This window comes from Numida meleagris, chromosome 1, assembly GCF_002078875.1.
Source record: "Numida meleagris isolate 19003 breed g44 Domestic line chromosome 1, NumMel1.0, whole genome shotgun sequence".
NCBI lineage: Eukaryota > Metazoa > Chordata > Aves > Galliformes > Numididae > Numida > Numida meleagris.
Genome location: NC_034409.1, coordinates 13584742 through 13612129, shown reverse-complemented (window position 1 = coordinate 13612129; position 27388 = coordinate 13584742). Strand labels below are relative to the sequence as shown.

Genomic DNA, 27388 nt, shown 5'->3' with positions numbered 1-27388 from the left:
TGCTGGAACAGAGCTGTGCCCGCCTCTGGCGGTGTGCGCTGCTGGCACCCGCCGGCAGGGGACGCGCAGGGAGGGGCGTGCGGCAGGGCCGTGCTCAGAGCGATGCACGGCGATCTGCTCCGCATCCTCCTCTGCAGGAGGGTGGATGGGGACGGAGCACTGCGGCTGCTCTGCGCTGTCTCACTGTGAGCGCCGCCACTGCCATGGGGCACGGCTGAGCTGTGTGTCACCGTGCACAGGAACAGAACCCGTCAGACACGAACCCCCCTTGTAGCACTGTCATTGCTACAAGGAAAGAACTAAGGCTAGCAAACACGCCAGCCTGTCACCGCCTGCTACTTGCACGGGTTGTTCTGTAAGACACGCTTCTGACATGGGAGGGCACGTGCAGTGCTCCGTGTGTTCTTCCCCTCTGCTCCCTGCCAGGTGCTGGGGCAGCGCTATGGCCTGCCCTGCCTGCCGCCCACCTGCCCGGCTGCAGCTCGTCAGCAGGGCCAGCACCAACCAGCCGCTGCTGGCACTGCCCTGTGGGGCTGCACGTGGCAGCTGCTGGGCTGCTGCTGTGGCCTCGAGCGGGTGAGCCTGAAAGCCCGGGACAGCAGCGTGGAGGGGAGGGGGCTGCTGAGCATTTACAGAATGCTGACATCAGTGGAGAAACTGGAAACAGTTGTTGTACAGCAGTGTGAGTGCCGGGGAAATGCAGCTGTGGGCATACAGCAGCACTTCCCACCTGTGGGCAGTGAGTTCGAGGAGCTGCTGCTACCTGGGATGGGCAAATCAAGGACAGCAGGTCCGGGAATGTGCAAAATGATGGGGCAGGACCCTCCAGCATCCCCAGCATGGAACTGAAGTGTTCATTTAATGCCTGGACCACAGAGATTGTTGCTACTGCATCCCATCTTCTTAAACACTTCTACAACCTTCACTGAACTTCTGGGGGGAAGCTCCCACCTCTGGTTTGCTCCTCAGCAGGATGCCCTGTGGAGCGCCGTGCTGCCTGGGCGCGGTGCTCCCAGCTTCATGGGGTGTTCTGAATTCAACCCCTGTGTTACAGAATAAAAGAAGTATGCGAAGAGCATGAACTCAGGTGCCACAGTGACAGCCACCAAATACCAGCGTCCCAGCATGCAGTCTCGTGCACTTCATGCCACCGCAGCATGGAAAGAAGAAAACACAGGAGTGCTCAGGGGAGAATACCTGCAGCAGATACATTTTATTCACAAAGTGGATGGCGACGTCGGATTTCCAGGCCTTCTGATGTGTTTGGGTTATTCCTTGAGAATATAGTGCCTACAACAACATAATTTAAATACAAGGATGAAGACGGAGCTTTTTTCTTCATTTTCTTTGTGTGTGATGTGGTATTACTCATGGGACACACTGGTACCGGAACTGTCCCCACGTGAACCCCCAGAGGACACTCTGTGCTCTCCCTCCTCTGTCTCAGTTCCCTCCTTCCCTACAGGACAGAAAGGACGGAGGGCACCGGCACGCCATGGGCAGCACATCAACGATTTCTGTTGCCAGTAGCTCTCTTCTTGTTCTCTTGCCAAGGATTGACCATTTGCAGTCTTACTGTGTTGGAGCCCTTATGACGGTGCCTGGAGAGCTGCTTTTCAGGTGTGGCACCATGAGGAGAGCCTTCTGCTGTGCCTGAGGTGGCAGACGTGTCCTGCTGAGTGTGTGGCACTGCCAGGCGGTTGGCTCAGGCTCCCAGAGGCAGGCTGGGGGCACGGCTCTCTTCGGCTGCCCTAGAACTTCTGTGCCCATGGGGATATATGGAGACTCAGAGCTGACGTCGCACAGCCCATTATGGGCAGCAGGTTGCAGGCGGCTGATTTCAGCCGCATACAGCAGTCGGGCTGCCAAACCACTTACTTTGCTTAAAATAGTGTGACCTGCGTGTCCCATGCAGGATGACAGAGCACGGCTGTGGATGAGTCGTGTTCAGCTTCCAGTGTTGGCTGAGAACCCACCGGCCGCCCCAGTGGTTTGGGGATGGTGCAGGATCACGACGAGGGTTTCTGAAGTGCCCACAGAGCTGTTTCTGTAGCATCACACACAGAGGCTGAGAGGCCCAGGTAGGCGCCTGGCAAGCGGGGAGGTGGCAGCGGAGGAGGAGCAGCCAGAAGAGCCTTTCTTCCCCGTCAGTCCTGACAGCCTGCGGATACATGTGGCTATATTGCCAAGTCTGATGGCAGAAAAGCTGTCGCATCCTTCATTTGGTCTGAATCACGCTGCCAGGTTGGCCACGTGCCACCTTTTTGGTGGAGCTTAACGCTGCATTGGCTGACAGGGGGCTTGAGGATGATGCGGGCAGCACCGAGGGCTGCATTCTGCAGAAGCAGGGAGCCCGGGCCTCCTGAGAAACAGAGCAAGCCTCGAGTGCCAGAGCTTTCTGTTTGGCTTGGTTTGCAGTTAGTTGCAGCCGCATTGATGGCACATGCCACGTAGTGAGGCAGCACGACCTGTGCTGTTGAGACTTGTGCCTTAAGATGGGAGCAGTTTTTGTAAGAAAGATTCAGGGGTGTTAGCTGACAAGAAAGCAGAGGCCTTCAGTGTTCCTGCTGACTGCGAGCATGAGAGGGAGTGCCTTTGTGTGGAAGGGATAGAAGGAAGGCCGGGAGCCCCTCACAGGGGGCAGAGGGGTAGCGCTGAGCTCTGCTGTGACAGCGACAGGGCCTGAGGGAACGGCATGGAGCTGTGTCAGGGGAGGGGCAAGCTGGGCATCAGGAAAAGGTTCTTCACTAATAGCATGGGGGGGCATGGAACAGGCTGCCCAGGGCAGTGGGCATGGCCCCGAGCTGCTGGAGTTCAAGGAGTGTTTGGACAATGCTCTCAGTCATTGGGTATGAGTTTTGGCTGGTGCTGTGTGGAGCCAGAGGCTGGATCAATGATCCTTGTGGGTGCCTTCACCCTCCTAGATGTTCTGTGATTCCAACAGGAAAAAGCAGACTGGCCCCAGTGTTGTCCGGGTGTGACATGCAGTTTGCTTTAGGAACGCTTTCTTGGTTTCACCGTTGGCCATACTCATTTTGAGGACCTCAAGCAAGTGTGCAGCGCGCTCATCTTCCTCGGTAGTGCTCCTCAGAGAAAAACTAAAACAGGGTTGGTCACTAACTGGGTATTTTTCTAATGCTGGCACCATTTGTGTTTGCAGGAGAACTCCGACACATTACGAAGCTGAAACCTTGGAGTCTTTTCGATGTGCTGGTGGAGAAGTACGGCTGGCCTCATGAAGATGCTGCGCAGTTTACAGATTTCCTGATCCCCATGCTAGAAATGGTCCCAGAAAAACGTGCTTCAGCTGGAGAATGCCTTAGGCATCCGTGGCTGAATTCTTAGCAGAATTTCTCAGCTGTAAAAGCAAGCCAGCAACCACTTTCCAATGCATCGGACCTAAACGGTGACTGTCACAAATCCTCTAGCAGGATCACCCGTGAGCTGGCTTCAATCCTCAGACCTTTATTTTGCTTGAGGTACTGTTTGACATTTTGCTTTATGTGCACTGTGTTCTTGGGGAAGGGTAGTCTTTTTGTCTTCAGCTAGTAGTTTACTCACCCACTTTCTTCAGAAAACACTTAACGTGTCTTTAAGCATTGTTTCTTGTGTTGTGTGGCATTCAGATGTCAGATTTTTGAACAAAAGAAACTTCCTCCCATGTGTTTTGGCAAGTTTTGTAACTATTTATGAAAAAACTATTTTAGCTGATGCATATTATATAATTTACAAGCGTAAGAAATTTATGAAGTCAGAAGTGAGTTACGGCAAGGAATTGTACAATTTTATCTTCTGGCAAAGGGACGTCATTCTTGTATTATAGTGTATGTAAATGCACCCTGTAAATGTTTATTTCCATTTAAATATGGGACTGGGGACTCAATTTCAGAGTAAAGCTACTAAGTTTTAGAGAGCTTTATAGCAAACCGATTGCATGTAGTGGACTTTAAACTGCTTTAAGGAATTGTGTAAACTTTCTATTCTGTAGCAGTTCCCGTTCATTGGATTTTAAACAAAGTGGCTCTGGTTTACAGGATTTCATTCCCCAAATGGCACTTTAAAGGAAGGCTAGACTTCTTTCTAATAAAGTATGCATTATCATTTAGCACTCCCTTTTAGAACTTTTGCCTATTTTAAGTGCTTTTAAGGAAATAAAATAGCAATTTCCCTTACAATGTGATAGTGAAGACATGGTACCATATGGTGTTGCCTTTTTCTAAGCACTGTAAGTTGTACTATACCTTAAGAAAAAAATTAAAGGTCGAGCATGAGAACCACTCTCTGTGTAGAATTACTGATCTTTTATAATAAAAGTGTGCGCTTGGAGTCAGTGAAGGGAGGATAGCTGCAGATATTTACAGTGCAGTGGGTAAAACGCAAGAAGCGAGATCATGCTCATTCCATTCATAGCTTTACATGTTTCTAAAACGAATTGCACTAGCTTTATTTTTTCCCATAACTAGACATACAGTTCTTCTTTGTATGTTGCACGCAAAACTACGTGTTTCCTAGGAAAAAAGCTACACGGACTGAAGCTTATAGGCAATACAGATTTTAGAATGTACGATACGGAGGTGCGTTTTGGCCTCTTTTAGAAGTCAGTGGGATGAATGTAAGCTTACTTCTGATTTTCATATAACTATGGTGCCACTTTTTATTGACTTTGTCCATATGACATTTATTCACATGCCTTTGCAATAACTAGATTGTGAGAAGATGATAGCCCCATGCTGTAACAATAACCAGTTGTTTGAGGTGCTTGCAGTTGTCTAATTAAAGTGTTTTGTTTTTCCAGACAGTGTGCTGTCACTGGCATCTTTGATAGCCCTAAGCCCACTGTTGGCTAGAATGACGCGCCGTGCTGGCGGTGGGTGGGGGTGAACCGGGCTGAAGTGCAGCTTTCTGTTCAGCTGTAAACCAGCATCGCATGGGGAAAATGAGACCCTTCGGAAGGGTACCAGGGAATGATGGGCTGCAGCTGTGCGCTGCTAGATGAAACGAGACCAAACCGAGCCGTGTTTCATTCAAGCTGTTTAACTTCATGTAAGCAAGCAGCCACTTCCCTCCCTCCCTCTCTGCTACACCCGTACACACCTCATCCAAAAAGAGCTGAGGGCCACCACGGAGCGCACCACTACTGCTGTGGGCTGCAGAAACTCACCCTGTGCTGTGGCCCTGCACCGGGGGGGTGTCAGCACCGGGTGCCTCTGCCTGCTGCTTCCCTCTTCTCACAGGAACTGCTTTTAAAGGCCTCAAGGATGACACTGATGAGAAGAAACAGAAGGCTACAAAGGAATCCAGAGAGGTAAATTGTTATGCTTCACACCTGGCCATGCTGTTGGTAGTGCCTAGACGCTGCAACTGATTTCAGGGTTGTTACCAAAACCACAGAGAACACCAGTGTTTGCATCAGTTTAAATGCAAGTCAAGTAAGGGGACTCTCAGCTGCTGTGCTCCTTTCCATCCTGTTGACCATGGTGACAGAACAAAGCTTAGGGAGAGATAGGGCCAATGCTGGGCCTGTTCTGCTGCCCCCCTTGGTCACATCGTAACAGCAGTATGAAGAGCTAACAGTTACTAAATACATCACAGATGGAGGAGGGTCTGGTTAACCAGCTGTGAACTGTGGCCACAGACTTCTCAGGAGTGCACTGGGTTATTTTTTTCCTGCTTTTGCTGTTAGGCTGATTTGCTTCTACTTTACAATAGTGCAAAACACAGCATGTGCCATACCATGTCTGCATGTTTTGCAGAGCCACCGATTGTTCAGGGAAGCACTTCACAAAGTATCTCTGATAATTACGAGCAAGTAATTTTAAGTAAGCCCAGTACTGTCTGTGTTCTAAGAAGAATTACCACTTTCTCTCAGTGAGTAGGAACTGCCATTTCCCATCCTGTCCAGTGGCAGGTTTTCTAGCAGCCAGAGCAGAGGAATGTGCACGATGGTTTTCTTCTCTGGGTTCTGAAAGAGAGCCAGCAAGCATTTGTTCCATTATGTGAGTAGAATTCAGCATGCTCACTGATGAGCTGCAGGACGCTCTCACACACCACAGTTACGCTACAAAGGTCTCACTTCCACCATACTGCAGTAAGAGCCGAAGCAGGAAGGCACATACTGACCTGTGCAGGTGGTGCTGTGGTTTGTAATCAAGAACAGAACATCATCTGATAGAGCTCTACTGCACCAGCATCCGTATGCACAGGTTAATATTAAATAAACTGACACCCTTAATGAACGTACCTATCATTACCTGACACCGGACCCTGCCTGAATTGAAACAATTCTTCCTCACTTCCAGCCTCAGCACAGGAACAAGAATCTCCCTCCTGCACTCACTCCTACACCCAGCTGTGCTATGAGAGGAAAGCCATGAGCAGACACCGCACAGGAGGGAACAGCCACACAGCTCCAGGTGGGCCGGGCTGCTCTGCGCGCCCACTGCCCTCAGCACACAGCACCCTTGCCGGACAAGTGGTTAAAACTGACATAATTGTGATTTATTAACATGAATTAAAATGCCCAACCAGTGCTGCAATGTGACAGTATATTAAAAAAAAATTAAAGATCATATACTGTACTACTTTCACAAAGATCACACTTTTTTTTTTTTTTTGCAAAAGAGACTTATTATATACAATACTATATCAAATGAAAGTAGCTTTAAGCAATTTTACAAGCAAAAGAAATACAGTATTTACAGCACTCAGACATTAGAAACGGTCTATACATTAAATTACAGTTTCTGCAAATAACTGATGAAACAAAAAGCCATGTCCACACCAAAACTATAAAAATTTGTATTGCATTGTTTTCTATCTCTATGCACACAAAACTGTCGACAGAATGGAAAAAAAAAGTTGTTAGTGCCATCACTTAGCCTGTGTACTTATTTAATTACATATGTATAAAAGTAATATAGAAAACATTCACTAAATGAATTTAACTGCAACGATAAAACTTTAAAGATTATGCAGCATCAAACCTACTGCCAGAAAAAACAGCTGGAATGTTCACTTACAAAATAAAAAGAATTACCTAATACTGGCTGAACAGCACGTTTCTGGGAATTTTAAAAAGCAAAAAATGGAAAGATACAATGAGAGCACTGGTGTTTGCTTTTATACAAAGTATCATGTACAAGCTTTAAAAAGTACCTCCGATAGGTACATATGAAATATACAGTTTATATTACAGAACATTTTAAAAATGTTTAGGATTAAGGGGATCCGTTTTAATGCCACCCTGAACCATGGTAATTGTTCTGAAAGGTCGGTGGCACCTGTGCTCTGTGAATGGGGATCTGTCCGGGCACCGGTGACGCCTGCTGCGGTCCTTGCACTGCGTGCGGGAGCGTTACTGAGCCAGGGTGCGGGCAGAACCCTGAAGCGGTGGGGGTTGCAACACTGTTTGGTCCTTGAGGTTGGATGTGAGGACCCTGACCGGGGAGCGGACAATGAGGCCCTGTTCCAGCAGGCTGATGTTGAGGTCCGGGTCCTAACGTCGTGTGGTGGGGGGCTTGCGAGGAATAGGAGGACACGCTCGTGTGAGCGCCTGAAGGAAAATGAGGGGGTCCTTGATGCGATGGGTGGTGTAACCCTTGTGCCGATGCTGGGTGGTGCCCCGAGCCTATAACGTTGGAGGGGGGAGGCGGGGGGGGAGGAGGAGCAGAGTTTACAACGTGCTGGTGTTGTGCTTGCAAACCTTGGTGTCCGGCTGGAGGATGAGGAGGCTGGTGGTGGGGGATGGGGCCCGGAGGCGGAGGCGGCGGTGGCAGATGGTGAGCGGCAGCTTGAGAGTGGATGTGAGACCCAGGAGCCACTGCCACAGCGTGAACCGGGCCGACGACGTGTGCTACAGAATGCTGCTGATGGGTGCTCTGCTGCTGAACCAGGTGAGGGCCCGGAGCAGGAGGCGGCGGCGGCGGAGGAGGAGCGGCAGATGCTGAAGCCTGGTGATGAATACTGGGGTTCTGAGAGGGCAAGAAATGCCCTGCAGTTACGTGGTGTCCCGGCACCGTCTGCTGACCCGCAGAGCCAGGAAGTGCTTGATTTGGTCCGGATGAAAACACAGTCTGTTGGGGGATGCTACCCTTCAGCTGACTGTAACTCTGAAAGTTTCCAGAGGGCTGCTGGTTCTGATAGTAAGTGGAAGAAGGGGGTGGGGGAGGCGGGGGAGGCGGCGCATTGCTGTTCAAATTCTGTTGGTTGAACTGGCTGTACGAAGCCGAGGATTGTCCTGAAGTCGTCTGAGTGAACAGCGGTCCGCTGGCCTGCTGCTGATTACTGGGCTGAAGGGTTGGCGCTGCTGGATAGAAACCGCGGTGCGTTTCCCTCTGGGGCGTTCCGACTTGAGGTGACTGTGGATGATGAGGTCTGTACGGAGATCCCAGCTGCTGCGAGTGAGGCTTTGGCGACAGATAACCGTGCTGCACGGGCGCGTGGGGCGTCGATGGCTTCGGGGGATTTTCTACATGAGGTGAAGGGGGACAATGGAGCTTCAAAGGTGCAGAAGGCAACTTCTGTGAATGTGAAAGTTGCTCAGCAGAACTGCGCAGATGTGACTGAGATGGATGAGTTTTTGAAAGTGCTTGGACGTTATTTGTCAGCTGTTTTTGTTGCAGCTCCGATTTCGGATGATTCGCACCTTCGGCCTCTGGTGCATTAGCTGCAGTCTCCCAGTGTGAATCTGGCTTTGCAGGTGTTTTTCCCAGTGATGGTGCTGAAACTACAGGACTCGGCGAAGAGGGCTAGAACAAAAAGAAAGAGTCAGGGCAAAACATCCAGAACATTTAGTTATGAAAGCATTAAAACGAGAAGAATCTTCTCAGAACAATGCTCTCTGATGATGGAAGAAGAACGTGAAGGCACAGGATACATTTGATATATGAAAACCTGTGACAGGAGGAAGATTATACTTAGCACAGGCATAATTTCTAGCAAATACAAACAAACTGCACTCTAAAATCGAAGACCAGCAAGTGCCTTTGGAAGTGGTAACAGAAATATGGCCTGTCAGGGCAAAGTCAGAATCTGTTATTTGCCAGCTTCACATTTCTGAGTCGGAAAGGAGTAACTACTGACGACTATTTACTAAAGCGAACTAAAGTACTTACTAAAGTATTTCTCAGAGCGATTTGACATTCTAGAACGGGCGTAACATGAGCAAACAGACTGGCCATTACAACCTGAATTACTGCATTTCATAGCGTACAGGTAACTCCTGAACAGCTTTCTTCATATCGCTGCCTCTACTGAGAAGCAGCGCTAGTCCTGGCCTGGCAAGAACCAGCTCCTGCTAAGGGAAGGAGTACTTCCATCATTGTCCTGCTGTCAGCTCTGTCAGTTCTTCAGCGTTCAACCTGCAGAACTGCGGCAATACTGCAGCCACTGACAAAACCTCTTCTGTGTCTACAGAACGCAGGACCACAGAGAAGCAGATATGGCTACTGGAGGAACAGAACACAAACTTTTTAGCATGCTGGAAGTTCCTCAAATGTTCTAACAGATGTTCACCTACGTTAAGTAACTTAACAGAAATATCACATAGAGGTTCATCTAAATAGTAAAGCATGATAGTAACGTTTTAAAACTAAACTGGAGACATGTGTACGTATGCTTACGATGCACACCAAGCGCACATGCCCCTGCATACATAGTGTATTACCTTGCTTGCTTTTGAAGGACTCCTACACGTCTTCTGTGAAGTATCTGGGGATGGACATTCAGAAGTAGGCTCCGAATTTTCAGGATCAGGTTCTACAGGCATAAAATTAGAGATACATATAGAAGTGAGGAAAAAAGTACTTTGCAAAGAACACTAAGCACTTTGTATCTGACTTCAGAAGAACTACTTGAAGTTGTTGTAAGAGACTATTCAATATGTCAAATGTCATACAAAGTCATCTGCTTACTGACCTTCCATACATTCAGTGAAAGAACAGACCTTAAGCTGCAACTGGGAAATGAGATTTGAATGAGATGAAGGTGGAGACTGAACATGGGGCAGTGAGCATGGACTACAGGGTGACTCTCCCCTTCAGATGAAGCAGACCCAAACACAGTATTAGAAATGATTAAGGGCTACCATGGCAGAATTGGTTACAGGTATCTACCTTTAACGTAATAAATGAACTCACCACAGTCCTTGTCTTTCCTATGATCACTGAGAAGCAAAGCTCTATGATAACTTCGTTCTCTCACTTGTTCCACAGAGGTTGATGCAGTCCTGGAAGAGGGAAGCATGTTCTAATTTAAGATGATGATATACTCCCACGGACCAAATTTAAGACAATATACATGCAAATACCGGGGCACAGAAAGTTTACAGGGCTGACTGCACGTAAGAGCGAAATAACTCATCCTACAGAAGAAATGCCATGTATTAGGCTTTTAAAATCTATTTTCTCACATTTTAAATATGCTGATTTCCTGCAGCCTTGTTACATTATGAGAAATGCCAATTCCTTTCTTCCATACATGAATGGAGTTGTTTTTTTCAATTCTCAGCTGACAAACCAAAAATTACATTTTAAAAAATACAGGTTGTAAGTACTGCTTCATACTCTCCATTTGTAGAAAGCTGCCTTCAAAAGTCATATCTTTACTACAAAATAACATGCTCTTTAATGGATCCACAGCTGTAAATATTGCACTACTACAGATGTAAACGATTTAAGCTTCTGATTTGTCTTGCTAGATAGGAAGTGAAACAACAGCTATGTCTCTCATGATCAGTTACACTCTCACAATACGATCGAGAACAGTAATGACAGCACTCTATAATTAAAAACTCAATTATTCTTTTAGGCAAGAACATACGGCAATAGTCTACAATAATGTCACAACTGAAACAAATTTTGGGGTTCAGCCTATTCCCCACATTGTTTCCCTGAAATACAGTACACTGCCTTCTGCATAACAAACTTACAGCCACTTTTCAATGAAATAGTCAAGACTGCACTTACGTTGTCCCTTTAGCTGGCTCTACAAAATCCTCCTATTCTGGAACAATTGGAGCATCTAAGCAGAGAGGTACTCAATGCCTCAGCCCATCTTCATCTGCAACACTCTCAGGTGTTCACTGCAGCATAAAGAACTTCTGCAGTGCTTATTTTGTTCCAGTAACATTTTGGATACAGAGTCGACAGAGTGGACTACCTATTTTCATGCTACCAAAAAACGTAGCAGGAAAAGCTGCACAAATCAAAGTCACCCTATTTCATCCCCCTTCACACTGCATCTGCCCCCAGGATTTTAAGGCCGTTGCAATATCTGGTGTGGAGTGCATGTGGTTTCAGCACAGGAGAGCCATCCAGCCACAATAAGCAACTATGCAAGGATCTCCACACACTGCCAACCTGAGCAGAAGGAACTATTAGGAAGACTGCGTGCAAGTCTGTACCCTGTATTTAAGTAACAGCAAACAAGAAAAATGCATTCCAACTAGATCACTGGAAAGCAGACTTCCTATAGTCTTCTAGAAGCTTTTGTTCATTGTCACAGATTATTCCTTTCTTTCTTCCCTACAGTACTTTTGGAAAGCTTTTGAGATTTAAGAGAAAAAAAAGTCTTCAGCCCACAGATGAAGCAGTAGCAATGCAAGGAAGCTAAATGCAGAGCTGAGGCCACTCTGCTTTCTCACAGTGCTTACAGCATCCTCTCCATTCAGCTCCCACCTCCACACACTCTACCAAGAACACTCTGCAGGATTTGTGCAACTGTGGAAGGAATGCGATGCCATTTTCTCAAGATTCACAACTGCCCTTTATTTACACCACTTTATAACCTACAGAACTAGGTGACCTGTCTTGCTCAAGCTAACGCTTTTTTTGCTCTTAAAAAATAACAATAAAAATAAGTTGACATATTTCACAGATAATTTCCCATATATTCTCATCTTCATGAGGTATCTGCTATATTGCTGAGGTAGAGCTCAGACAACTGTTCTAATCTGAAAAAAAGGGCTTTCTGATCAGTAATCCATCTCCAAACACTTATTAACAAAAAACAGATTCCAAAGAAGTGACACAGAATTAAGCAAACAATTCTTCAGAACTTTTGTCCCACAGTTCTGTAACTTACCACTGAACCTCAGGCTCGTTCTTCTCACTGGAAGAAGCTTCCTTGATTGCACTGTTGTTTCCAGCGTCTTCTGGAGCTGCACTATAAACGGCAGTTGGCAGTGGTACAGGCAGGCTCGCAGCGTTATCAGTTTGCTCCCCATTTTCACCACTGTTGTTAAACCCATCATTAGCACCACTGTTACTACTTATGTTTCCTGCACCAGCAGCATGAGGAGATACAGTAACAAGGGGAAAGTTTTCTGTCTTCGAGCCACTTTTTCTAGCTTCTCGTTGCCTCTTACGGTATTCTAGCAAGGATACCTATGAAGAAAAGATCAGAAGAAAGTTTACTTGTTTCCTTCTTGACATTTTCAGTTGAATACATTCTCTCATGAAGATACCATTTACTTGGTTCTAAAAGAAAATGCACAGAGCTTAATAGAAGATCTTTCACCACGTTCGGAGTGAATTTACAGGGCGCTGAGCTAGTGATGACTACAAAGAAGCTGCAAAGAGCTTCTGCCAAGAGAAGGCGGTGTGCATGTCGCTGCAGGAAGAGGCAGAAGTTGATGTGGGTCGGAAAAGGTTTGCTGCTGAATTCATACTGTTGGTTGAAGCTACCGAAGGCTTTGCAGATCATCCTGGAACTGCAAAGAACATTTTGGTAAAATAATGCTGAGTTTAAGAGATTGAGTCACTTTCACTCCAGATCCTGTGTGAAAAATCTACCAACCTTTTGCTTCACTCTTCTGCATAAATCACAAGATTCTTTGAGCTCTTCATACATTTTTCTTAACATAAAGAATTTGCCTCTTAAAGCAACACTGTTTTCACAATTTATTTTAAATCAGGGTCTTTACTGTACTCTAAAATATCAGTTCAGAAAATATTTTAGTGACCAATTTCAAGTAAAAAGTTTACTACCAAAACCAGTGACACAGCAAGAGACAAGCGGTCCTACTTTACATCTGTTTGTGTGTATACTTTATACGTATTTATGTATGTACATATACACACATACAGACAAGTTCTTACATAAATTAGAACACAGAAACTTCCACAGATTATAAGTCAAGACTGTTAATAGATCACTTCCACTGAGAAAAATAGATTTTTTAATGCTTTCACTATGTATCTTCACAATTTGATGAAGAAAGCTGAAATGCTGACATTCAGACACCTTTTTTTTTTCAGTAATTTGTGTTGCCGAAGTTTTATTTCATGTCTTTCCTCCTACTTATCAGGGAACTCACTTAGTTCTCCATAAAAGCAGACATCCGTTTCTACTCAGAGCTAGAAAGCAAGAAGGCTGCTCTGTGCACAGCCCCACACGGTTGTTTTCTATCCATTGAAAACTCATCTGTATGCCAGCGTAAGAAGTCAAAACCACTTAATTTTTCCTAGGAGAAAGTCTAGGTTGAGAACCGATCTTGCTCTGAAATATTTTATACTTTCCACATCACAGGAGTGGGATCCCGTGAAGACTAAAGCAAAGCTGCAATGTTAAGAACAGATGAAATGTATGATTTGTGCCCACGATGTGCAGGGCCATACTGAAATGGAATAAACTTGTACAGTGCTGAGAGAAGGGAACACCCACAGAGATGCTGAGATACAGAAACCTCTCCTTTAATACCTGCGTAAGGACACACGTATCTCACCAGTCCATAGGGAAAGCCTTCTATTATTATTCTCCTACAAAAATCCTGAATTCTCCCCTCACCTTATGTGGAATTCCCTCCCCCCCCTTTTAGACTGCAAAAGTGTACTTGAACGCGTGTGTGTATCCTTAGAAAACCAGAAAACCATTCTCTCAGCGGTACAATTTTCTCCAGTTGTTTCCTTGAACCAAGACTTTTAGACAGGAATTCTGAGTGCGTGCAGGGGTGGCAGAAGGAGAACCACGTTTTTCATTTGTCCATTAGCGCAGTGCAGGCACTGAGCAGTAACAAACACGAAAAGAATGCTTGCCAGCAATAGAACAGGGTGTTACTAACGCATCCATTAGGTGCTACTGGGATTTGAGAAGAAACTCACTTCACCTTCAGAGAAAACAAGAAGCTGAAGAAATTTTAACAACTTCTACATTCAGCTGGCTTTGCAAAAGCAGCAGGGATACAGTAATATGAATGGGAACTACAGAACTTCTCAGCGTCAGGACCAGGTGAGAACACAGCAGCTCCCTTGTTTCAGTTATGTCTGGCTACCAAGAGAGGTAAAGCAACTTGTGACGGCACAGCCATGGTCACTCCCTTGCAGATGCCTCCCCAAAAATGCAAGGGCACACGATTGGACCAAAAAACCTCACAGGGGATGAATGTACGTACGCACACAGACCACGTTCACCTCCAGTCCCTCAACTATTATTTTCATGAAGAATATAAATCACTAAATTCTACAGACTGTTAAGAGACAGACTCAGTAAACTGCTGCACTGGAAACTATTACTTCTGACACCGGTCATCCTTTCTGCGTGCAGCCAAGCAGTTTTAACCTGACAGTAGTCAGGATATTCACACAGGTTAACTTCCAACTTTATTTCCAGCTGACCACGGCGAAAGATCTTACCTACAGGGGCTGCTCCAGGAGAACCGCAAAGTTAGACTGTGCTTATCTACCAAATCAAGTGATTTCTAAGAGATGAAATTAAGAAAAAACATTTCTTGTACCTATGGGCTTCCGTGTGGTTTTATCAGTGAAACACAGACACTGTAAGTACATAAAAATTAGAATTCTGAAGCGTTAGAATTATAAACCTGCTAGTGCAACTTATAGTAATTCACAGAGATTCTCTCTGTGCACGATTTCAGTTGGCAGTATTCTAACAGAATATTTTAATACTTGGTAGCACAAGCAACCATTTTCAAACCTGAAAAGCAGTTATTTATTGAGCAATTCATTAAAGACTCATATAACATGAAGTAAAAATATAAATAAGTAAATTTTTATGTATTACTTGGAAAATCTGAGTTTACTAATGGATGCACGCAACTTTCCTCTTTGCTCTTCTTGAGTTCTCCCGAATAATATCTACATTATAGTAAATATAAATTAGCCGGCAATCTTTTAAATTATTAATGCTTCTTTCTGTTATAGAAATAGATGTAAGATATATAGCCTACGTGAGAAAGACAAAATGATTCTTAAAATTATAACCTTTTTCTTCTGTGGAGGATTCTGGGGTGTGCAATTTCCATCCATCAAGTTGTCATTATTGACAGTCCTTCCAAAGCCAGATGCAATTCCATCTTCTGAAGTACAAAAAACAGATGCTTCCATGAACATGCCTCTAGCATCGTCTTGAATCAGGCACTTTGACTCGCTTATTCTGAATCCACCTCCTACCTCCAACTGATGTGAAGGGGTCAAGTCCCTCAAATTAGAATTCATTGAGAAATTTACACCTGTCCTGTCGGGACTTTTTACCCAGGAAGAATAAATGGTGCCCCGTCCACAATGAGCAGTTTCTAATTGGCTGCTTGAATCAGTCCTATCGTGTGTAGGGGCTTCCAGGTTTTTATGCAGTGCACTTTGCTCAATTACTTCGAGTCCCAGCTGGAGGTCTGACACAGATTCCATTTCTCCTGTGCACTGCCGTGTGACATCAGTCCTATTTCTTGGACTGGAATATCCAATAGTCTTTATTTCCTGCAGGCCCACTTCTGTCAGGTTGGAATTTCTGAAAGAATTCAGTGCTAGAATCGATGCTCTGTCATATCCCTGCATGAAAAATAAAAAGAAGAAAACACGTAAATTATTTTTCCATATTGCAACTGTGGAGTAAAATTATTCTGACATTCATCTATGCCTTTAAATGAGATTAAGGACTTTGCAGTACCACAGAGTTTAAGAAACAGTTTTGTAGCCATATACTTTTTTCTACCACTGCCACTAAAAGGATTTCTCATCAAAAATATGTATTAACCCACGTCAAAATAAACTTTCAGTACCAGTGTTTGCTTATGACTGGCAAAGGAAGGAGAAGAACTTCAACAGGAGCAAGTCCCTGGTTACAAAGGACTTGCTGAACTTCAATATAAAATGGATCCTTGGTGTCAAAACACTTATTTCAAGAAAAAAGGGTGGTGAGGGGAAAGCTTTTTCAAGACACTAAAGAATTTTAAGACTATACCAAATTCATGGTTCTGTAGAGGAAAAATATTAGAAGCTATAGAAACTGACTTCACTATTTAATAATACTGCACTAACTGTGAAAAACCCAGCGCATGCCCAAGACTAGAAATATCCTTAATAAACCAACCTGTTTCAAGGCTTTCGTGAATCCTTTTTCAATTATTTCTTTTACAGTATAAAATTCTTAAGTAAACAACTCTTTTTGAGTCAGCGTAACACTGAAATATTCAGTTACGCTAGTTTGAAAGTAGCTGTTATATTCAATCAATTGCTATGACTACATGAAAAATTTTGTTTCAATATTTAACATTGAGACCTGAAAGTAAGTAAGTTTTCTATAATATATATGTACTTAGCCTACAGGGAAAAATATCTGGATCGTTCATTTGCAAGACTCACCAGAAGTAAAGCTCTCCAGAAAAAAACAGTTTAACTTTTTAATGCCAGTTACTTTTACCTATTCTTTTTAGGTGCTATTAAGTTCACAGTTCAACATACTTATGCAGATTTTGTAGCTGTCACACAGCTCAAGTTCCGTATTGCTGTGGAACTTGTGTCTTCCAGACAGAAACATCCCTGTGGAAGTTCTCCTATCTATAAACCAAGTCGCCCTCTAGTGGTTCGACCATACAGCTTCTTCCTGTGCAACGGAGCACACCCTTATCTGGGAATACTCTGGGCACATGCGAGTAGCACCCTCTGTACCTCAAATAATCCACCAAAACCAAAATGTTTATTCTTCTTCCGTGCTCTCACTCTAAGTATAATTAGGCTCAAGCATTTAAGAGACACTGATAAAAAGGAGAATGTTTATTTAATCTAGATACAGCCTGAAAAGCCCAAGTATTGTTTTTCTGTACTCATCTGTAATGTTGCGGATATACAAAGGAAATTAAGAAAACATTTAGAGTTTTCAGCAAATATCCTTACCTCTTGACTGTAAGCTCGCCTTTTTATTTCTGGGGAACTGTCAGGTGAGGAAATATTCTAAATGAACAAGAAGAAACGGAAAGTCAATCTAACTGTTAGCTTAGAGAAACAAAGACATCCCCTTCTAACAGGATTACAAATACTGATTTACACGAGAATGATAAAGAATCTCTCTAACCACACTGAAATGCATTACAAATCTCACCTCAAAGTGCATGGCATTTCCATGTATACATGGAGTTACGGGAGTAACTGGCGAATAAATGGGTTTGTAACCATTTCTACAAGCTTCATCCTCTGTTTTTACCCTAGGAGGAGTAGCAAACATCAGTGGCTCTGAGGCAGCAATATCAGCATGAGTTGGTGTGGCATATGGAGAAGGAGTAGGTGTAGAGGTTTCCGAGAATGCAGACTCCAACAGCTGGTACAGTCTTCGTTTTTTTAGAGGTGTTGTTAGATCTGCATTAAAATTAGAAAAAAGAACTAGAGGAGATCTAGGCACAGCAGTCCCAGTTAAACACTTGATGCAATAAAATTATGAATTCCACCTTCAAACATTACTAAGACAAATATCTTGTAGACAGAATTCCTGAAGAATAATTCACAGGATACAGAGATCACTATTTTTTTCTTTCCCTTTTTCTTTTTTTTTTTTTTTTTTTGCTAAGATAATGGGAAGAACTGTTAACATTTCCAAACAAATGTTCACCTAAGAAGTGGAAATTCAAGGGATCATCTAATAGGTTCCATATCCTTAAGAAAGTGTGCTTAACTTCTAGCACGTTTCCATTTCCCATTATTCCTGAAAAGCTGAGTAACTTTCCCACGTGCAGTGCGGCCACTGAATTTAGAAGTAAATGTGAACATCACAGCATGTAAAATTAATCTACCATCTAACCTCTTACTTCTTGATGTTGATACTCAAAACCATTAGCCCTTTTGTTGACTGAACATCTGCCCACATTTACTACCGAGAAATGGTTGCTACTTATTTAGTATCAATTATACAACAAAGAAAAGGAGAAAATAAAACCATTATTTAACTAAGCTTTTCTTTCCAACAACCATCCAAAAGGCAAAACATCAGGAAACAGTGCAAATATTGTTGTAATTTTCATTAACTCATTGCTTTAAATAATCTCAGTCCTCTGCATCTACCTTCTCTGACAGAACTTGTATGTATTTTATTAGTGAAATCTTCACCTGTTAAGGAACAGCTGTCATTCAGTAATAAGGGGCTTTTATTTTCACCGTTGATGGCTGGACTTCTAGAACCCTCCAGCGATGGTGAATTAAATCTATCCATCACTGTTGAGTTTTCTTCTTCCAAAGCCTGTTTCAACCAACGCTGTAATAAAACAAGTTCAAATCAGTGACTTAGCCATTTAAAGGTACACACTGAAATGTGTATTACAAATCATTCGCCAAGCAGCTTTTCTCTGCTGGAACTCATGCTAGCAAATAAAGACTTATTTTTAAGTAATAAGGCAGGGGGAACTGTAATGAAGAGAAGCATTACCTTCTTACAAGAGCCAGACATGTTTTCCACAGGTTCTTTTTTCCTCCTCTTTTCTGAAAGGAATGGTGAAGTAAAACGAATATAGTGCTTTGGAGTAGAATACACATGTGGACTGTAAGTGAGACCTGGTAGAGAATTCAGTTGAGTAGCCAGAACTTCAGGGTCGGTAGTTATACGAAGAGGCCTTTCTGAAACACTGTCTGTAGGCTTCCCTGTCTTATCACTCTTTTCACTTAACCATTCATTTACCAAGTGCTACATAAGGAGAAAAAAAAAAAAAAAGCGTTTTTTGAATGTTTGCATTAGTGGCTTTCAAACAGTTTTTAGTCTTATTATTCACCTAGTCATCCATTACACAAATGAGAAGACAACTTCCAGGCTGCAAGTTTAAGAATACAAATATTTTTGTATATGAGACTGAGAACATGAAGAAGGATTTGGTGAAGTAACTGGGTGATGGTAGGAATCAGTACAGAATTTGTGCTACATAACAGAGGTTTTGTTGTTGTTCTGCACACTATGAACATTTAGTTTTTGTATTTAACTCTCACTGAATATAAAAATGCCTGTATCAACTGTACTTATGACGTGAACTTTGTTACAGAATTCCAAGGCGTTTCAAAATTGAGCAGGGCCACCACTATTCAAGGAAAACTGTCAAGTTAATTGAACAAAATTACATGAATTTCTCATCAGATTTCTATACAGTCAGGACTCTGCTTCAGTCCAAGTGTCAGGCAGATGCCTTGAATGTTCTTACCTATATTATTTGTATTACCTGTATTAAATTATAGCATATTTAACAAGTCAGTTATCAAAAAGAATATTCTTTCCTAGCTAGTTCAGTGTTTCTGAACAACATGCCAGTGAACTGGCCCGTAAACTGTTGACAGGGAACAATGGAACAATAACTAAAGCAACTAAACTTAAATATGCATACAAGTATTTGAAATACTGAAGAGATTCACACTCACATTATTTATGTTTTCAAAGTAAGCAGCTTTAATCATCCCCTGCAATGCACAGATGGGAAGATAAAAACTGCTTTTTTAGTTGTAAGCTGGTTCTAAGCTTTTACGAGCATTACTAGGAGAGGAGACATCTCAGAAACACTGGAAGCTAATTATTTCCTTTGAGATATTCTGTTTACTACCACTGAAATACCTTATAAAGCTTATGACGAATGAAAGAAGGGAAGTTGACTAATTTCCTCCCCCTCCCCTTGAAATTAACATTCTTAATTATGTTTTGTATATGTATACACGCAGAGACAAACACTGAAAATCAGTCCATTTATAAAGTACTTTCCTTAGAAAATAGCTGTTCCAAAATTGTTCTGAAAGCTGTATTAAGACCTAAAATAACTTCTAAATGGATGTAATGCAACCTTTTAAAACCACAACTAATATCAGCGAGTGGCTGTGAAATTTTTTTTTACAAAAAATCAATTAAAAAATAAAAAATCTCGATATAGATTAAGATACAAAGGCAGCTGCCTGCAATTTTTTAGGAACTCCATTAAAGTCCATCCTCTTCTCCTCATCCCTTAAGAGACATACCTTCTTTGTTTTAGGATACTTAGTAGGACATTTATTAAGTGCTGGCGCTTCCGTTTCAGTAACCATTTCTGTAACAACAGTTTCCGTTTCCGGCTCAGCCACCAGTGCAGCATTCTCGGTTTCATTGTGTTGTGATGTTACTTCCACATCAGGAGAAGATGGCTGAATATCTGAACACATGCTCACAGTTCTGTGTCGTCTACGCTGTTGTCCAATGTGAGTTCTACTTCGAGAGAAGCTTTTTCTCTGTTTAGCTCTGTTAACCTTGGCTGGGGTGGGCTTAGTGACAGCTTCTTCCTTTGCTGGTTCCTGGTACAAAATAGCAATCTGGTAAATGAATCTAACACCTGTAAAGCTACGTATCTTTCTCAAAAGGAATTGCCAGTTCCCTTTTTATATGTTAAAAGAAGCCTCTATATAATTTCTGTTTTTACAACTAAAATAATTTATAGTTATTATCTCTGTCTTTCTTCAAGGCAGATTCTTAGACTTCCCATACTTTCCTCCCAACACTCTGGCAGTGACACATCACATAATTCTCACAGACCAGTCACTGGTCAGATCACCACAGGTTTCTGTAACTGCTGTATCACGTTCATTCATCTGTGGGCTAGAAATCAGCTGCTTACATCAGAGTATCTTTCAATTCAATACACTTTTTCTCATTTATAGTTGACTGGTATAGTTTACTAATTTATAGTTTACCACTGTCATAAGGTAATTAACAGCAAAAGCTGACGGAACAATCCAAACTGAGAACCCGTAGGAACATCTGCAAGGGCAGAAGTGCTCCAGTAACCAGCAGGAAGAGAGTAAGGTAATCTGTTCTGAATAACCTATTGACAAAGTATGTCTTTTCCCACTGGTTATAAAATGTGTCTAATGCAAACCATCTCCTGTGTCTAGAATGAGCATCTGTTAACACTCCCCCGAAAACTTAACGTGTGGTTCAATATCCAAACAGATAAACACTGCCATACTAAAAGCTAGCTTTAAAATAAAGTTTCAGATAACTACCTGAATAAATTCAGTGTCATTGAGAATCTGTGGTTCCTTGCATTCCGATTTAACCTCAGTTTTTGCTGTGCTGATCCTTTCCAAAGCCTGTTCTCTTCTTTTTTCTCTTTTTTCTAGTCTGGCAAAAGCTTGCAAGATGGCTTCCATTTTCCGTTCTTCTCTTGTCTGATGGATATAATAATAATTATCATCACATTTCAGTCATAATCTTTCACATATGTAAATACTGTGATTTTTTTTCTTCAGAACACGTACGGTGTATGTTGACATGCAGACCAATTTCAGCAAAAGCCCAAAGGAAAGGGAGATGTTAGAATAACTGCAATTACTGCAGACTTATGAAGAAATGATTGCATTCTCATCAACCCTGACAAACAGGAAGAGAGTCCTGGTTTGGATTTAAGAACTTGCTAAAAATAACTGTTTATTACTATATTGCTAGCCTATAAGCATAAGATCAGCACGCATTACTGGCTCACTTACTTGCCTGTATAGTATTTAAAAAACAATGAATCACTCATGACCAGAAAGATTAAATACCAATAAATATACAGAATAAACAACAAAAAGTTTCATTGCCCTGTGACTCAATTTTCCAAGTGCCACAAACTATATCAAAACCTGCAACCAGCATCCAAGAATCACTATTTCAAAATAAGATGTGACATCACCCACAGAAGTTACATTTTCCGTCGATCCATAATTCAACTCCTAGTTCTTTTACAGAGGTAAACCTCCATCCAAGCAGAGCACTGCTTAAGACAGTATAGATGCTGTGGAACTCGGGTGCTTCTATTAAGAGCTTTAATTATTTTGAGAGCCTGCAGCTCAACAGCAGTGCACTGATAGCAACAACGTGTTTGTCTCAAGGAAAGAATGCCCGTAAGTATATTGCTCACGAGTGAATGAGCAGCCCACTTTTGTTTTTGCCACTTCTGTTTGACCGGTCAAACACAGGCAAATTTGCAGTTATCCACAATATTCATGATGGAGCTAAAAGAATAATTACTGTCTATACTGCTTTTTATAAAACAGCTATTAAAAATAATGTGCAATAACAAAGAGCGAAGGAAATAAAATCTAATTATTTCTACAGGCATCTTTTTTTTTTTAAGGCAATAAAAGGTTATATATACACACATTTGAAGATAAAAGATTTTTGTCATAAAGCAATGATAAAGCCACATGAAACGCTCTCACTCAAATAGCAAGCCTTGAATTTTAAGCTGAAGGTAACGTAAGGATCTGTCTTCATATATACTTAGATTCTAGAAGCCTACAGAAAGCAGCAATTAGCATGGGAAGAGCAGGTGTCACTAAGCCTTAGTGACAACTTTAAGCAGCTACTTGCTTCCCAACTTACCATCTTCCTTTTCCTCTCTGCAATCTGCTCCTCTGATTCCATTTCTACTTCATTGCTAATGGGAGTTTTTTCTTCTATATCATCAATAAAATCTGGCTCCTGAAAGATGGAAATGACTGCTTTATAGAAGCTCCGCTACTCCTGCAAACTAGGGAAAACTACAAGCTACACAGAACTAAGAATCCTCAGATCACAACTTCAAAAGTAACCAAGCCAATAAATGAAGACAAAAATGTAAGAAAGCTAAGATCCACTTGTGCCTTTGCATAAACCTGTAAACATAACCATCTGACTACATCTTTTTCAATCTAAGCTTAGGACATCTGTACCTTTTTTCTTAAGCACAATGATTTCAGTTCTTGGGTCCCGTGCCCACCCGTCCACCCCCTGAACAAAATTATCCAAATTAAATCTCCAAACAACAGAGACTTCTGGGCAATAACACTGGCCACTGACCTAGCCAGTTCTTCATCAGTTAAAGAATTAGCGAGCTTTATATTAAACATCCATTAGTGAAATGCAATGCATACTGTCATGCCAAAGGAGATGTTAACACAATTGCATAGAATTTTTTCTCAGCTCAGAAGTGTAATCCCTTGAAGTGACATTCTCCATTCACAACCTCACTATACTGTCTAATGACAGTGCCATGCCTTAGAGAAATATGTAAGTTCGCTAACTAATAATGGTCTTCTGATTTCAGAAAAGACAAGCAGTAACTTTGAGAAGTCCCCTGTTCATTATTTCTACACGCAATTTTACCTTTTGATAAAATGATTAGATATAATTAATATTTGTCTTAAAAGTCTTTTTTCCCCATATGCTTTCTTTTATCTTGACGTCACATACTTCATCACAGGAAAAAAAAAGTATTAACTGACTGGCTTCTATATTTAGATATGTTTAACAGCTTTATTCTTTTCACAACACTTACTGTTTTAAGTTCAGTTTGGAAAAACATTTCTCTCTCCTGTGACTGCTCTGTATAGGCACCGTGAACTACCACAGAAGCCCAGGAGAAGGTTCCAAATACCAGTTAGCATTTGTTTAAAAAAAAACAACCACAACAAAAAAATCATGTAAAACTGGAAGGTTTCAATATTGCCTTTCCAGATCTTTCTTTTTTCAGTCACATGCCATGCCTTCTGGACTTCCAAGCATTTCAAAGCAATGCCAATATGCTCCTGTCACTACCTTCACTCTGACTGGCATTACAAAATAAAATGTTCAAAGCGTCTTCCTCTCAGAACAAAAACTCTCTCTCCCTCCTTGTAAAACATCATCACAAGTCACCACATTCACAGAAAGTTTAAATTGTGCTTTCCCTGCAAAAACAAAGGTTGTTACCAAGGTAACTATCTCACATGAAGAATTTAACATCTGCTCTGCAAAACTTTGTCAATTACTGATTTTATCTCTCTCTCAATAGTTCCTTCATACTGACATTTTAAAATTGCCTACCATGGTATTAATAGCTAGCTTTACCACACTTCAGAACACACCTTCTTCCTCCTGACCCTCCAAACTCTATTTAGATTTCTAACCAGCTTACAGGACAGACTCAAGCAAAACTCAGTATTCTGGGCTGAAGTTCGATTTGTTACAGAAGCAGCACTATTTGCTGCTATGTTTAATACACTGAATTTCTGAGTAATGTGGCTTTTTGGTTAGTTGCATTTCAAGAAGGACTGGGAGCTCCTGAAAGCATGACATGAGTCTTTTACATTAGAGATCCATACAGAAATTCAGAGGAAAAAGTGTATAGTTAAAACTGATAAGGGATTGGGAATCCAATCAAACATTAAGGAAAACTGGAAACAGTATGAAAGCCCTACACACTTCATTCATCATTTTCTGATAAATCCACATACCCCTTTTTCAATGACTCATTAAAATTCCTGTAGTAACCACTAAGGAGACTATCTGTATTTAAAAGCTCTTTTTGCTATCATTTTTGTGTCAATACCTGGTTATTGGAAATTGACAGCCTGAGGGGAGAGAGCTTCCTCTGTTTATTATCTGCGATTTTCATTTTGGTGGCTGCTCCTTCACAGTCCAACGTGATGTTCTGATTTTGAGTCTCCTTTTCTCTTGAAACATCTTTCTCTTTCTTTCCCTTTTTCCTTCTGGTTTCATATCCAGTATTGATGTTTTCTGTAGGCTCAGAACGTCTGAGAACCGGACATTCAGGATTTTCTTTGAGGCAAGCACAGTCCACTTTGTATTTACTACAAGTAAAAAGAACGCAAGCAAGCATACTTTGATTAGGTTGTAAAGCAACATGATGTACTTTCCAACATTATGTCACGTAAACGGTAAATTTCACATTAAATAACTGCTTTGATGTGAATTAAGTATAATAAAATCAGTTGACTCAAGCTTCCATCAAGATATACTAGAAAGTGATTTATTTATGCAAAGACAGTAAACAATTTACAGAATAAACACTGGGAAAACCCAGACACTTCTATCGCTCAGCCAAGCTGACTTATCAGCAGATCGCAGAAAAGCGTTAGCTTCGTGCAGTAAGATGTGACAGAAATGGACTGCTCCTGGACCTAAGCACACATGCAGAATTACTTCGAACACCCAAGTACAAAATCACATTATTAAAGCATGCAAGGAAATAAATAATATAAAAACAAAGTCCATGTGAATACATCACAACACATGATAAGCATTTGATGTATTTCACAACAACATGCTCATATACTTACCAATTTCCATAATCAAAATCAAATGCTATTGTAATCTCTGCTCCTTTTGGAATGTTATGGATGGAGTAAATATAAAGATGAATCGTTCCATCTTCAATTACATGCCTCACCTACATATAAGAGAATATTACTTTATCGTAATGAATTAATTATATAAATAAAAATAAAAAATGGTATAGAAATTATAATAAGTGCTCAAAATATCAGTTGGAAAACTTCAAAAAGAAAAGAACACCTAAGTAGACAAAAGCCAATTTAACTTCACATATATGCTCACCTCCGCATTTGGTGTACATGAACGCCTGATGAATCGAGCTTCATTTCCAAAAGTCCTTGCATCAACACACATTTCTAGCCCATGAAACTTGGAATAAAATAAAACAAATGGGTATGGCCTGAAAAACAGTCAAGAAAACCAGACTGTTATGTTTTTAAAAGATTGTAAATATGACCTACTTCTCAATAACATTAGTTATTTCTGTATCATGACGTTGGCAAGCTGCATGGAATTTGTGGATTTATCTGTAATTTGTAGTTGAAGCTTCATTATTCTAATGGATACATTCTCCAACTGTATTCTTGGAATGCTGAAAGTTTGAGTGACAGTCCTGAATGCAATCTTCTGCATAGGATTTAAAGGGAGGAAAAGCGACAGAGCAAGCACTAAGCATGGAAGACACAAAGCTAAGATTCTTCAATGTTCTTAATAAACTTTTTTTCTTTAATAACAAATTCTAAATTGAAACTCCAGAAGAAATGTAGGTGCCTCCCAGAGTTGTCTCCAAAAAAAACCCAAGACGAAACAAAACCCCATCCCTGCCTAATTCCTGTAGAATCACCTGGCCCCCAACCTTCTGGAAACTGGGCATCTAAACACTCTGCCAAGATGTATTTCTGCTACTGCAGGTACATGGGAAGCCTTCCATCCTTACTGAGCAAGAGACCTACACTCACTCTTCTCCAACAGGCCTCTTGCAATGTCCTGTATCAGCGTGCCCCTGCATTAATGGCAGCAGTGAAAATAGTTCAAAGGAAGACGGGAGCAGTCACACATCTGCATTTCTCAGTAACCCACAAACTAGAGAACCATGGCAGTGAAAAGGGCCAAGCTGACCCATGTTCAATTCTATTCTTGGCCTGATGGAATGAAAATCTCTCTCAAAACGAAGCCTTTACCATTAGCTTCTGAATTATTTTAGGATGGCAGAACCTGTCAACCTCTGGTTTACACTGCACAACTACTTAACTGCAAATACGAGAATCCTTTAACCAGCTAAGAAGAAAGAAAGAGGAAAATAATTCCTGAACAAAGTTGTAATGATACTCAGAAGAGAAGGGGGGGAGACCAGATAGCAGCTGCAATCATTTTTAATCAGACAACAGTAAAATGCAAGACACCACTGGTAATTAAGATCCCTTTGCATCTTCGGTACAAGTTTGGCACAACAGTGTTTAAGTAGTTATCTTATTAAAACATCTGGAATAAACAAACCTTTTAAAGAAATATCCATTAGCTTCAAATTGTTCTCTCAGCATGAACTTTCCTCTGTATTCAATAATAAGTGCATCAGGAGGCAAGTCTTTGGCAGCTTTTAAAATTTTCTTGTTTTTTTGCACGTAACTCTATAAAGACAAAAGTTAATTTATGAATTGCATTTTCTTTCATTTTTTCCATTATTATTAACAGCAGATTATACTTTCACAACTATTGAGCAATGCTACATGAACTAAATATTTCCTTTTTGCTATTAAACCTGCAGACTAGTATGACCAGAATGTCTTCCTCCCGTACCAATGCAACTAGTTATGAACTTCAATTCAAGGAATACCACTGCCCTCTATTTTGGTATGGTGAGAAAACAACACACTGATGTTCTCAATTCAAATATTATAACCCTCAGTACACTTAGCTCTCAGCAGTACATACTGAATTTACTGCATAGCGCTTTCAAAAGGCTTCAATTCCTTCAAACAAAACAAAAACATGCAGATATACAAGGACACTCATTATTCATTCAAGAAAAAAACAGAACAGGAAAATATCAAAATAATAAAGAAACCTGGAAAAGTTTGCAAATTTCTTACAC

General features: G+C 41.7%; 2 protein-coding genes across 6 annotated transcripts in view; one reads left to right on the top strand and one right to left on the bottom strand.

The window, feature by feature from the left end:
• SRPK2 (SRSF protein kinase 2) overlaps positions 1-4796 on the top strand; it is a 139512-nt gene extending 134716 nt beyond the window's left edge. For 2 of the 4 annotated variants that reach the window (XM_021384559.1, XM_021384562.1), the window contains one exon: positions 3161-4796. In XM_021384559.1, coding sequence (XP_021240234.1) covers positions 3161-3345 — 185 coding nt within the window. In that variant the 3' untranslated portion in view covers positions 3346-4796. The remainder of the gene's footprint in view (positions 1-3160) is intronic. The other 2 variants (XM_021384560.1, XM_021384561.1) reach the window with 1 other exon arrangement.
• KMT2E (lysine methyltransferase 2E) overlaps positions 6477-27388 on the bottom strand; it is a 56516-nt gene continuing 35604 nt past the window's right edge. For both annotated transcript variants that reach the window (XM_021384556.1, XM_021384558.1), the window contains 16 exons: positions 26794-26924; positions 25579-25696; positions 25302-25411; positions 24551-24812; positions 22585-22683; positions 21222-21386; positions 20205-20513; positions 18646-18900; positions 18330-18474; positions 17332-17585; positions 17127-17183; positions 15219-15782; positions 12082-12383; positions 10137-10225; positions 9665-9756; positions 6477-8747 (listed from right to left, as the gene is read on the bottom strand). In XM_021384556.1, the coding sequence (XP_021240231.1) occupies positions 7233-8747; positions 9665-9756; positions 10137-10225; positions 12082-12383; positions 15219-15782; positions 17127-17183; positions 17332-17585; positions 18330-18474; positions 18646-18900; positions 20205-20513; positions 21222-21386; positions 22585-22683; positions 24551-24812; positions 25302-25411; positions 25579-25696; positions 26794-26924 (4467 nt within the window). In that variant the 3' untranslated portion in view covers positions 6477-7232. The remainder of the gene's footprint in view (positions 8748-9664; positions 9757-10136; positions 10226-12081; positions 12384-15218; positions 15783-17126; positions 17184-17331; positions 17586-18329; positions 18475-18645; positions 18901-20204; positions 20514-21221; positions 21387-22584; positions 22684-24550; positions 24813-25301; positions 25412-25578; positions 25697-26793; positions 26925-27388) is intronic.